We start from the raw sequence: 12,876 nt of genomic DNA, 5'->3' as shown, positions 1-12,876 counted from the left end.
GCCCCCTCCCAACTTGCCCCCCTAACCCCCCCAATATAACGCATTCTTCCTCTCATCAAGAGTGGGGCTCCACTGCCCACTGCGAACACTCTCCCTTACTTAACCCTCTCCATTCGCGTCCCGCTGCCATAGCAATCACAATTGCCCCCCCAACTTTCACTTTATTATTCATTTCAACTTATATTAACATATAGAAAAAGTACCAAACCAGTTCACAGTACCCAGCATAACCCTCCTCCCCCGTACTTAGTAGTTGGTACTGTCCCCTCCGGCCATTCCTTCAATATGGCCCAGCAAAACCCCCAACAGTTGCTCAACTCTTTAACCATTGCTAACTATCGACAGAGAAAACAAATCCCAATTGGATCTCGCCGAAATGTCAGTCGCCCATTCCCTTAAGTTTTTTCTCATGAGTATCAAGCCACTGGGTAGCGTCCTCCGGCGTCAAGAAAAAGTGGGTCTTATTAAAAGCCACCAGTCTCAGCTTGGCAGGAAACATCACTGAGTACTGCACTCCCAGCTCCCTCAGTCGCCGCTTGACTCCAGTAAACTTCATCCGCTGTTTCTGAACCGCAGCGGAATAATCCAGATAAATGGCGATTTTCTGACCTCCAGCCGTCAGATCCTCCATCTCTCTAGCCTTTCTAAGGATAATGTCTCTGTCTCTGTAATTGAGTATTTTAGCAAGCATGGTACGGGGATTCGCTCCTGGGGCAGGGGGCTGCGGCGGGACCCTATGAGCCCGTTCAACAGCAAAAACTTTAGTCAACACTGTGTTCCCAATCTTCTCCAGCAGCCAGTTCTCCACAAACTCAGTGGGATTTCTCCCCTCAGTCTTTTCAGGCAGCCCCACTATACGTATATTATTTCTTCTGGATCTATTTTCCAGATCCTCATTTTTAGCAGCGAGCTCGGCTATTGCTTGGGCGAACTTCTTTTCAGCTTTTTGTAGCTTAACTATGTGATCTTCTGCCGTGCTCACCCTCTCCTCCACCACTCCTATATGTTTGTCCATTTTCTGCAGAGCCGCATTAATCTGTGCCGTGTCCCCTTTAACTTCCTGCATCTGCTGGGCCAAGGAGTTCAGGGATTGCTGACATGAAGAGATCAGGGTGATTACATCCCTAAGGGTCGGCTCCTCTCCCTGTGATATGGCTTCAGGTCCCCCACTAGCCCCAGCCATGCTGCCTCTCTCCTTCCCCCTCTGTACCTCATGCTGCTCAGCCTTGCTTGCTTCCTCCTCCTCCTGGTCAGCTCCAGCTCCAGCTCCTGGTTCTGCCTCCTCAGCAGCCTCCACTCTGGCATACTGCTGCAGCTTTGCGGCCACCTCCATGCGCCGCTGACATGCGGCGTTCTCCTTCTCGGCGTCCTCCCTAGCATTGGCACCATCTTGGCCGGCTCCTGCATCGCTGGTGCCAGCGTCTTTCTGCCGCCTCCTGGTCATCGCTGCCGACTCCGGACCCGCCGCTCCGCACCGCTGCACTCTCCGGACCTTCAGCCAGCCGGATTTAGGTGAGTTTACCCGAAAATCGGGGTTAAAGCAGGATTTTTGTCCTTCTGGCAGCAGGAGCACTCTTCCCTGCTTCCACTCACATGGCCAGCTAGGACACGCCCCCCATTTGTTATATTATTTATCTAGGATTTATTATTTTTTGGTGATCCCTGGTGTTGTGTATGTATCTTTTCTTCCTTTTCATTACTCTGGTTTGACATACTCCAGGTGGATCCCAGTCTTTTGATAATACGATGGTGCCCTCCATCCCTGTTTTCTTCTGTACAAATGGAGGACCAACAACAGTAATGGACGACCAACAAAGATTTTACTCCAGGAGCAATTCATATAGTGGTCCATGAGGTCCAGCATCAAATTCAGGTGTGACTCCAGTTTGGCCCAAATGGGCTCATGCCCAGACCCCAGAATATGATGCGGGCCATCACTATAGTGTGAGCTCAGTGGCCCAAAGTCATTTAAACCTTTCAATAACGCCCCTTCAGTGCCCGTTTTTGTTACAGTTTTATAACTTTTGTAGCTGTTTTATGCGTATTCACATCAGGGCACCTAACTGCATTGTATTTTATTATTGTTATTTTTTTCATTAACCCCTTCCCGACCTTTGACGCACCGTATGCATCATGAAAACCTGTGCCATTCCGACCTGTGACGCAGCATATGCGTCATGGCAGGATTGGGCTCCTGCAGGCCGAGTGAAAGGGTTAACTGTAATTTCACCTGGCCTGCAGGGACACGGGGAGTTGTACTTTAGCCCAAGGGGGCTTCAACCCCCCCCCTCCCCCCCTCCCCCCCCCGTGGCTACGGTTGCTCTGATTGGCTGTTGAAAGTGACCTTTCACTTTCAATCAGAGCGATAGTAATATTTCACCAATGAAAATTGGTGAAATATTACAATCCACCCATGGCTGGAGATCGTGATCTGACCCCCCCACCGCCACCGATCTCCTCCCCTCCGGTCCTCCGTCCTGTCATCTACTGTCCCCCGCTCCCCTCCGATCTCCTGTCCGCCCCACCCCCCGCTGTCCGCTCCCCTCCCGCTGTCCGATCACCCCTCCCCCCCCCCTCATACTTACCGACCTGGGCCCCTCCCGGTGTCCGTCCGTGTGTTCGATGGGCGCCGCCATCTTCCAAATGCGCCCGCCGAATCTGCCGGCAGATTCGTTACAGGTACATTTTGATCACTGTGTAAAAAAAATAATAAATAAACCCCCCTTTATCACCCCCATGGATAGGGACAATAATAAAATAAAGAAAACATTTTTTTTTTCCTTTGCCCCACTAGGGTTAGGGTTAGGGTTGGTTCACACTGCGTCTAAGCAGTCCATTAGATGGACTACGTTACACCGTGTTTATGCCACGGTCCGTTACGGCCGCCATAGACAGCAATGTCGGATGCATCACTAGCGTCATTGAGTGACGGACCCGGAAACGCGGGCTGCAGCGTTTCCGGGTCCGTGTCTGCTAGTGCAGATAGAGCTAGCAGATGCTCTATCTGCGCTAGCGCAATGCAAACATTGGCACTTGCGCTAGCAGCCCGTTAGTGTATGTGCTGAACGGGCTGCTGCTAGCGCAGTGTGAACCTGGCCTTAGGGTTACGGCTAGAATTAGGGTTAGAATTAGGCTATGTGCACACGGTGCAGATTTGGCTGCAGATCCGCAGCGGATTGGCCGCTGCGGATTCGTAGCAGTTTTCCATCAGGTTTACAGTACCATGTAAACCTATGGAAAACCAAATCCGCTGTGCCCATGGTGCGGAAAGTACCGCGCGGGAACGCTGTGTTGTATTTTCCGCAGCATGTCAATTCTTTGTGTGGATTCCGCAGCGTTTTACACCTGTTCCTCAATAGGAATCCACAGGTGAAATCCACACAAAAAACACTGGAAATCAGCGGTAAATCCGCAGGTAAAATGCAGTGCCTTTTACCTGCGGATTTAAAAAAAAAAAAAAATTTTTTCAAAAAAAAATCTCACACGAATCCGCTACGTGGGCACATAGCCTTAGGGTTAGGGTTGGAATTAGGGCTAAGGTTGGAAATAGGGTTAAGATTAGGCTGTGGTTAGGGTTGTGGTTAGGGGTGTGTTGTGGTTAGGGTTGGGATTAGGGTTAGGATTAGGGTTGGGATTAGGGTTAGAGGTGTGTTGTGGTTAGGGTTGGGATTAGGGTTAGGATTAGGGTTGGGATTAGGGTTAGGGGTGTGTTGGGGTTAGGGTTGTGGTTAGGGGTGTGTTGGGGTTAGGGTTGTGATTAGGGTTATGGCTACAGTTGGGATTAGGGTTAGGGGTGTGTTGGGGTTAGTGTTAGAATTGAGGGGTTTCCACTGTTTAGGCACATCAGGGGTCTCCAAACGCAACATGGCGCCACCATTGATTCCAGTCAATCTTGCATTCAAAAAGTCAAATGGTTTTCCCTCCCTTCCGAGCCCCGACGTGCGCCCAAACAGTGGTTTACCCCCACACATGGGGTACCAGCATACTCAGAAAAAACTGGGCAACAATTATTGGGGTCCAATTGCTCCTGTTACCCTTATGAAAATAAAAAATTGCTTGCTAAAACAATTTTTGAGGAAAGAAAAATGATTTTTTATTTTCACGGCTCTGCGTTGTAAACTTCTGTGAAGCACTTGGGGGTTCAAAGTGCTCACCACATATCTAGATAAGATCCTTGGGGTCTAGTTTCCAAAGTAGGGTCACTTGTGGGGGGTTTCTACTGTTTAGGCACATCAGGGGCTCTGCAAACGCAACGTGACGCCCGCAGACCATTACATCAAGGCTGCATTTCAAAAGTCACTACTTCCCTTCCGAGCCCAGACGTGTGCCCAAACAGTGGTTTACCCCCACATATGGGGTATCAGTGTACTCAGGACATACTCGCCAACAACTATTGGGGTCCAATTTCTCCTGTTACCCTTGTGAAAATAAAAAAATGCTTGCTAAAACATCATTTTTGAGAAAGAAACATGATTTTTTATTTTCACGGCTCTGCGCTGTAAACGTCTGTGAAGCACTTGGGGGTTCAAAGTGCTCACCACATATCTAGATAAGTTCCTTGGGGGGTCTAGTTTCCAAAGTAGGGTCACTTGTGGGGGGTTTCTACTGTTTAGGCACATCAGGGGCTCTGCAAACGCAACATGACGCCCACAAACCATTCCATCAAAGTCTGCATTTCAAAAGTCACTACTTCCCTTCCGAGCCCCGACGTGTGCCCAAACAGTGGTTTACCCCCACATATGGGGTATCACCGTACTCAGGACAAACTCGGCAACAACTATTGGGGTCCAATTTCTCCTGTTACCCTTGTGAAAATAAAAAATTGCTTGCTAAAACATCATTTTTGAGGAAAGAAACATGATTTTTTATTTTCACGGCTCTGTGTTGTAAACTTCTGTGAAGCACTTGGGGGTTCAAAGTGCTCACCACATATCTAGATAAGTTCCTTGGGGAGTCTAGTTTCCAAAGTGGGGTCATTTGTGGGGGGGTTCTACTGTTTAGGCACATCAGGGGCTCTGCAAACGCAACGTGTCGACCGCAGACCATTCCATCAAAGTCTGCATTTCAAAAGTCACTACTTCCCTTCTGAGCCCCAACGTGTGCCCAAACAGTGGTTTACCCCCACATATGGGGTATCAGCGTACTCAGGACAAACTGGACAACAACTTTTGGGGTCCAATTTCTCTTGTTACTCTTGTGAAAATAAAAATTGTGGGCTACAAAATAATTTTTGAGGAAAGAAAAATGATTTTTTATTTTCACGGCTCTGCGTTATAAACTTCTGTGAAGCACTTGAGGGTTTAAAGTGGTCACCGCACATCTAGATTAGTTCCTTGGGAGGTCTAGTTTCCAAAATGGGGTTACATGTGGGGAAGCTCCAATGTTTAGGCAAACAGGGGCTCTCCAAACGCAACATGGTGTCAGCTAACGATTGGAGCTAATTTTTCATTCAAAAAGTCAAATGGCGCTCCTTCCCTTCCGAGCCCTGCCGTGTGCCCAAACAGTGGTTACCCCTACATGTGAGGTATCAGTGTACTCAGGAGAAATTGCCCAACACATTTTAGGATCCATTTTATCCTGTTACCCATGTGAAAATGAAAAAAATTGAGGCTAAAAGAATTTTTTCGTGAAAAAAAAGTACTTTTTCATTTTTATGGATCAATTTGTGAAGCACCTGGGGGATCAACGTGCTCACTATCCATCTAGATAAGCTCCTTGGGGGGTCTAGTTTCCAAAATGGGGTCAAATTTGGGGGAGCTTTAATGTTTAGGCACACAGGGGCTCTCCAAACGCGACATGGTGTCCGCTAAAGATTGGAGCCAATTTTTCATTGAAAAAGTCAAATGGCGCTCCTTCCCTTCCGAGCCCTGTCGTGCGCCCAAACAGTGGTTCCCCCCCACATATGGGGCATCGGTGTAATCAGGAAAAATTGTACAATAACTTTTGGTGTCCAGTTTCTCTTTTTACCCTTGGGAAAATAAAAAAATTGTTGCTAAAACATAATTTTTGTGACTAAAAAGTTAAATGTTCATTTTTTCCTTCCATGTTGCTTCTGCTGCTGTGAAGCACCTGAAGGGTTAATAAACTTCTTGAATGTGGTTTTGAGCACCTTGAGGGGTGCAGTTTTTAGAATGGTGTCACTTTTGGGTATTTTCAGCCATATAGACCCCTCAAACTGATGGTTTTGTAAATTTTGCTGTAAAAATGAGAAATCGCTGGTCAAATTTTAACCCTTATAACTTCCAAGCAAAAAAAAAATTTGGTTCCAAAATTGTGCTGATGTAAAGTAGACATGTGGGTAATGTTATTTATTAACTATTTTGTGTCACATAACTCTCTCGTTTAACAGAATAAAAATTCAAAATTTGAAAATTGCAAAATTTTCAAAATTGTAGCCAAATTTCCATTTTTTTCACGAATAAACGCAAAAATTATCGACCTAAATTTACCACTAACATGAAGCCCAATATGTCACAAAAAACAATCTCAGAACTGCTAGGATTCGTTGAAGCGTTCCTGAGTTATTACCTCATAAAGGGACAGTGGTCAGAATTATAAAAGACGGCCAGGTCATTAAGGTCAAAATAGGCTGGGTCATGAAGGGGTAAAGAAAGAAAAGAAATTGCCAAATAAGAAACCAACTTCAGCATCGGATTATCTCCAGTAATTGTAATTTTTCCATAAGATTTTCGGTATGTTTTTATATTGGTTCATCTTTTTTTCTACTCAGGGTCTTGCACTGAATAATCCTGTCCGTTAGTTCTTTTAATGTCAAATAATTTTACTGGTTCACCCACCAAGGATGGATAGAGAGAAGAAGAAGATGGAGGAGAGGATAATAAACCTCACCCTGGAGATAATCTTCCATCTTACTGGAGAGGTGAGAGGCTCTGGTGTCATCACATGACCTCATTATCTATGGGAATAACAGGATATGACCGGAGAGGTGAGAGGTTCTGATGTCATCGCATGACCTCATTATCTATGGGAATAACAGGATATGACCGGAGAGGAGAGAGGCTCTGATGTCATCACATGACCTCATTATCTATGGGAATAACGGGATATGACCGGAGAGGTGAGAGGCTCTGATGTCATCACATGACCTCATTATCTATGGGAATAACGGGATATGACCGGAGAGGTGAGAGGTTCTGATGTCATCACATGACCTCATTATCTATGGGAATAACGGGATATGACCGGAGAGATGAGAGGCTCTGATGTCATCACATGACCTCATTATCTATGGGAATAACGGGATATGACCGGAGAGGTGAGAGGCTCTGATGTCATCACATGACCTCATTATCTATGGGAATAACGGGATATGACCGGAGAGGTGAGAGGTTCTGATGTCATCACATGACCTCATTATCTATGGGAATAACGGGATATGACCGGAGAGGTGAGAGGCTCTGATGTCATCACATGACCTCATTATCTATGGGAATAACGGGATATGACCGGAGAGGTGAGAGGCTCTGATATCATCACATGAGCTCATTATCTACGGGAATAACGGGATATGACCGGAGAGGTGAGAGGCTCTGATATCATCACATGAGCTCATTATCTACGGGAATAACGGGATATGACCGGAGAGGTGAGAGGCTCTGATGTCATCACATGACCTCATTATCTATGGGAATAACGGGATATGACCGGAGAGGTGAGAGGCTCTGATATCATCACATGAGCTCATTATCTACGGGAATAACAGGGGATATGACCGGAGAGGTGAAAGGTTCTGATGTCATCACATGACCTCATTATCTATGGGAATAACAGGATATGACCGGAGAGGAGAGAGGTTCTGATGTCATCACATGACCTCATTATCTATGGGAATAACGGGATATGACCGGAGAGGTGAGAGGCTCTGATGTCATCACATTATTATTATTATTATACATTTTTATAGCGCCATTTATTCCATGGCGCTTTACATGTGAATACGGGGCAAATATAGACAAATACATTAAACATGAGCAGATAACAAGGCACACGAGTACATAAGGAGGGAGGACCCTGCCCGCGAGGGCTCACAGTCTGCAGGGGGTGGGTGAGGATACACTAGGAGAGGGAAGAGCTGGCTGTGCGGCTGTTCAGTAGGTTGAGGATCACTGCAGGCTGTAGGCTTGTCGGAAGAGATGAGTCTTCAGGTTCTTTTTGAAGGTTTCTATGGTAGGCGCAAGTCTGATGTGTTGGGGTAGAGAGTTCCAGAGTATGGGGGAAGCACGGGAGAAGTCTTGGATGCGGTTATGGGAAGAAGAGATGAGAGGGGAGTAGAGAAGGAGGTCTTGGGAGGATCGGAGGTCGCGTGTAGGTAGGTACCGGGAGACCATGTCACAGATGTATGGAGGAGACAGGTTGTGGATGGCTTTGTATGTCAGTGTGAGGGTTTTGAACTGGAGTCTCTGGGCGATAGGAAGCCAGTGAAGGGCTTGACACAGGGGAGAGGCTGGGGAATAGCGGGGGGACAGGTGGATTAGTCGGGCAGCAGAGTGTAGGATGGATTGGAGTGGTGCCAGAGTGCTAGAGGGGAGTCCAGAGAGTAGGAGGTTGCAGTAGTCGAGGCGGGAGATGATAAGGGCATGCACTAGCGTTTTTGCAGTGTTGCGGTCAAGGAAAGCACGGATCCGGGAAATATTTTTGAGTTTGAGACGACAGGAGGAGGCAAGGGCTTGGATATGTGGCTTGAAAGAGAGGGCAGAGTCGAGGATCACCCCGAGGCACCGGGCGTGTGGGACTGGGGATAGTGAGCAGCCATTGACATTGATGGATAGGTCTGGTGGAGGGGTAGAGTGAGATGGGGGAAAGATGATGAATTCTGTTTTGTCCATGTTCAGTTGTAGAAAGCGAGCAGAAAAGAAGGCTGAAATGGCAGACAGACAGTGCGGGATTTTGGTAAGCAAGGAGGAGAGGTCATGTCCGGAGAGGTAGATCTGCGTGTCGTCAGCGTAGAGATGGTACTGCATACCGTGGGATTCTATGAGCTGTCCCAGGCCGAAAGTGTAGATGGAGAAGAGTAGGGGTCCTAGAACAGAGCCTTGAGGAACACCGACTGACAAGGGGCGAAGTGAGGAGGTGGTGTGGGGGAGGGAGACACTGAATGTTCGGTCTGTCAGATATGACGAGATCCAGGAAAGGGCCAAGTCTGTGATGCCAAGGGATGAGAGGATTTGTAGCAAAAGGGAGTGGTCTACAGTGTCAAAGGCAGAAGACAAGTCCAGGAGAAGGAGGACAGAGTAGTGTCGCTTGCTCCTGGCAGTTAGTAGGTCATTGGTGACTTTAGTTAGGGCAGTTTCAGTTGAGTGATGGGAACGGAAGCCTGATTGTAACCGATCAAAGAGGGAGCAGGAGGAGAAGTGGGAGGACAGTTCAAGATGGACGTGTTGCTCCAGCAATTTGGAGGCATAAGGGAGAAGAGATATTGGGCGATAGCTAGACACAGAGGATGGGTCGAGGGAGGGCTTTTTGAGGATGGGTGTGATCTTGGCATGCTTGAAGGATGAGGGAAAGACACCTGTTGTGAGTGAGAGGTTGAAGAGGTGTGTTAGGGTTGGGATGAAGACCGTGGAAAGGTTAGGGATGAGGTGGGATGGGAGCGGGTCAAGCGTGCAGGTGGTGAGGTGTGATCTTGACAGGAGGGTGGAGAGCTGATCTTCTGTCATGGTGGAGAAGCTGGTTTTGGAGGAGCAGGGTTGAGCAGCTAAGAGGGGCAGTGGGAGCTGTGGGCCAAAGCTTTCTCTGATCGTGTCGATCTTCTGTTTAAAGAAAGAGGCGAAGTCATCAGCAGAAATGAGGGGGGAGGGAGGAGGTGCGGGGGGACGGAGTAGAGAATTGAAAGTGTTGAAAAGCTGTTTAGGGTTGTGGGACAGGGAGGATATGAGGGATGAGAAGTAAGTTTGTTTTGCGGCAGTGAGCGCAGACTTGAAGCTGGCGAGGGACTGCTTGTATGCAGTGAAGTGGTCGGCAGAGTGGGATCGCTTCCATCTCCGCTCAGCAATCCTGGAAGCCCGTCTCAATTCTTTGGTCAGGCTGGTCAGCCAGGGCTGCCTGTTAATTGTACGAGTTTTACTATGCATGAGTGGGGTGGCCGAATCGAGTGTTGTTGTTATTGTGGTGTTATAAAAAGTGGCAGCAGCATCTGTGTCATGAAGGGAGGCTATGTCTGTGAGAGGGAGAAGGGACTCAGAGAGTGATTGTAAGTTGAGATGTTTGAGATTTCTGCGAGGGTGAGTGAGTTTGTGGAGTGGGGGTTGCACACTAGGAGAGGAGAGGGACGAGAATGTCAGTAGGTTGTGGTCAGACAGGGGGAGGGGTGTGTTAGTGAGGTTAGTAAGGGAGCAGAGGCGGGTGAAGATGAGGTCCAGCGTGTGGCCATCTTTGTGAGTGGCCTCAGAGGACCATTGAGTGAGGCCAAAGGAGGCAGTCAGTGATAAAAGTTTAGAGGTAGCTGAGGTGAAAGTGTCAATGGGGACATTGAAATCACCCATGATGATAGTGGGGATGTCAACAGAGAGGAAATGAAGTAGCCAGGTGGTGAAGTGGTCGAGAAAGGTGGAGATGGCTAGTTCTGGGGGGCGGTAGATGACAGCCAGCTGGAGGTTGGAGGGGGAATAGATGCGGACAGAGTGCACCTCAAACGAGGGAAGAGTAGCGGAGGGTGGTAGCGGGATTGGAGTAAAGGAGCAGGTGTCGGACAGGAGCAAGCCAACTCCTCCACCGCGTTTGTTGCTGGGGCGAGGGGTGTGAGAGAGGTGGAATCCGCCATAGGAGAGCGCAGCTGGAGAGGCCGAGTCAGAGGGGGTGAGCCAGGTTTCAGTGAGGCCGAGGAAGGAGAGTTTGTTGGTGATGAAGAGGTCATGGATAAATGGCAGTTTGTTGCAGATGGAGCGTGCGTTCCATAGTGCTCCAAGTAGGGGGAGCGGGGGAGTGGGGGCTGGATGAATGGGTATGAGGTTGTCGTGGTTGGGAAAACGTGCGGAGGATCGTGGCAGGGGGTTAGAAACGAGTGTGGGGATGAATTGGGGAGGGCCGGGATATGTCACCAGCAATGAGGAGTAACAGACAGATCATTAGAAGGTGGGAGCAGGATAGGACATGATTGGCCGTGTGTGTCTGGATAAAAAGGATTGTATGTGGAGGAACAGTTCTGAGGGGAAGGTGAGATGGCTGGGGAGTATGGAGGAAGAAATGACTAGTTCCTTACTAGGAGGAGGGATTGCAGGAGATTGTAAGAAGGAAAGTAGTATGGGGGTGAAAGAGAAAAGAAACCGAAACATTGTAGTGGTTGGTGTTCTGTTACCTTCCAGTCAATTCCAGTCCAATTCAGTCTAATTCAGAATCATAATTAAAAAGATGTAATTTAAAAGATGATTTGCAGCAGACTGAGTCTATAGCAGACTCCTGCATGTGAATATATCCCCAGTTAAGGGCAATCAGGTGTGAATGAGGGGGTGGCTGGGTATGGGAGACCAGATGTAGAGAGTTAAGCAAAGGTCATAAAGTGAGGGAGGGGTAAGACTGACCACTCAAAGAGATGCCAGGATCACACAATGGGATACATGAAAACAGGTCATGGAAACAAGCTCATAGGTAAGAAAGCATACTAAAAGGATTATATGTGCTGCACCAAGACACTCAGGTCCAGGGGAAGCATAGAAAAGTCAGTGCAATATACAGAGACATTCAGAAGCCAGGGAGAGCTGGGTAAAGTCAGTGCATACCATGGAAAATCAATGCAGTATACAGAGATATTCTGGAGCCAGGGAGAGCTGGGTAAAGTCAGTGCATACCATGGAAAATCAATGCAGTATACAGAGATATTCTGGAGCCAGGGAGAGCTGGGTAAAGTCAGTGCATACCATGGAAAATCAATGCAGTATACAGAGATATTCTGGAGCCAGGGAGAGCTGGGTAAAGTCAGTGCATACCATGGAAAATCAATGCAGTATACAGAGATATTCTGGAGCCAGGGAGAGCTGGGTAAAGTCAGTGCATACCATGGAAAATCAATGCAGTATACAGAGATATTCTGGAGCCAGGGAGAGCTGGGTAAAGTCAGTGCATACCTGTGGGAAGAGGAGAACAGCTCGATTAGATGGTGCAGATGATGATAATATTGTAGTAGTGATGAGTAGCCAAATGCATTCTAGAATTCAGTCTAATTCAGAATCATAATTAAAAAGATGTAATTTAAAAGATGGAAGTTAAAAGATGATTTTCAGCAGACTGAGTCTATCACATGACCTCATTATCTACGGGAATAACAGGGGATATGACCGGAGAGGTGAGAGGTTCTGATGTCATCACATGACCTCATTATCTATGGGAATAACAGGATATGACCGGAGAGGAGAGAGGCTCTGATGTCATCACATGACCTCATTATTTATGGGAATAACAGGGGATATGACTGGAGAGGTGAGAGGCTCTGATGTCATCACATGACCTCATTATCTATGGGAATAACAGGGGATGTGACCGAGAGGTGAGAGGTTCTGATGTCATCACATGATCTCATTATCTATGGGAATAACAGGATATGACCGGAGAGGAGAGAGGCTCTGATGTCATCACATGACCTCATTATCTATGGGAATAACAGGGGATATGACCGGAGAGGTGATGGACTCTGGAGATGTCTGTAGTGATATTATTAATGTCTCCACACTCAGGATTACATAGTAGTGAAGATCTCTAGTGATCGCTGTCAGGCCCCTGTGTCTGAAGGACGGGGAGGAACCCTGAGCCCAATCCTGGAGCCTCCACCTCACTCCCAGATACATGAGGAGATCAATGACCAGAAGATCCTAGAACTCGCCAACAAGATGATTGAGCTGCTGACTGGAGAGGTGACGCTGCTGG

At 47.7% G+C, this 12,876-nt stretch overlaps 1 protein-coding gene across 1 annotated transcript; it reads left to right on the top strand.

Moving 5' to 3' along the window:
* Positions 1 to 6,740: 6,740 nt before the first annotated feature.
* Positions 6,741 to 12,863, top strand: LOC138653802 (gastrula zinc finger protein XlCGF53.1-like; the record flags this gene model as incomplete). Its single annotated transcript, XM_069743363.1, has 2 exons — positions 6,741 to 6,880; positions 12,687 to 12,863. Coding segments are annotated over exons 1-2 (255 nt in total), but the record flags the coding sequence as incomplete, so codon positions are not given.
* Between the last annotated feature and the right edge of the window lie 13 nt (positions 12,864 to 12,876).

The sequence above is a fragment of the Ranitomeya imitator genome, unplaced genomic scaffold, assembly GCF_032444005.1.
Source record: "Ranitomeya imitator isolate aRanImi1 unplaced genomic scaffold, aRanImi1.pri SCAFFOLD_1190, whole genome shotgun sequence".
Lineage (NCBI taxonomy): Eukaryota > Metazoa > Chordata > Amphibia > Anura > Dendrobatidae > Ranitomeya > Ranitomeya imitator.
The sequence above is the reverse complement of the archived record's forward strand: the minus strand, read 5'-3'. Positions and strand labels throughout refer to the sequence as shown.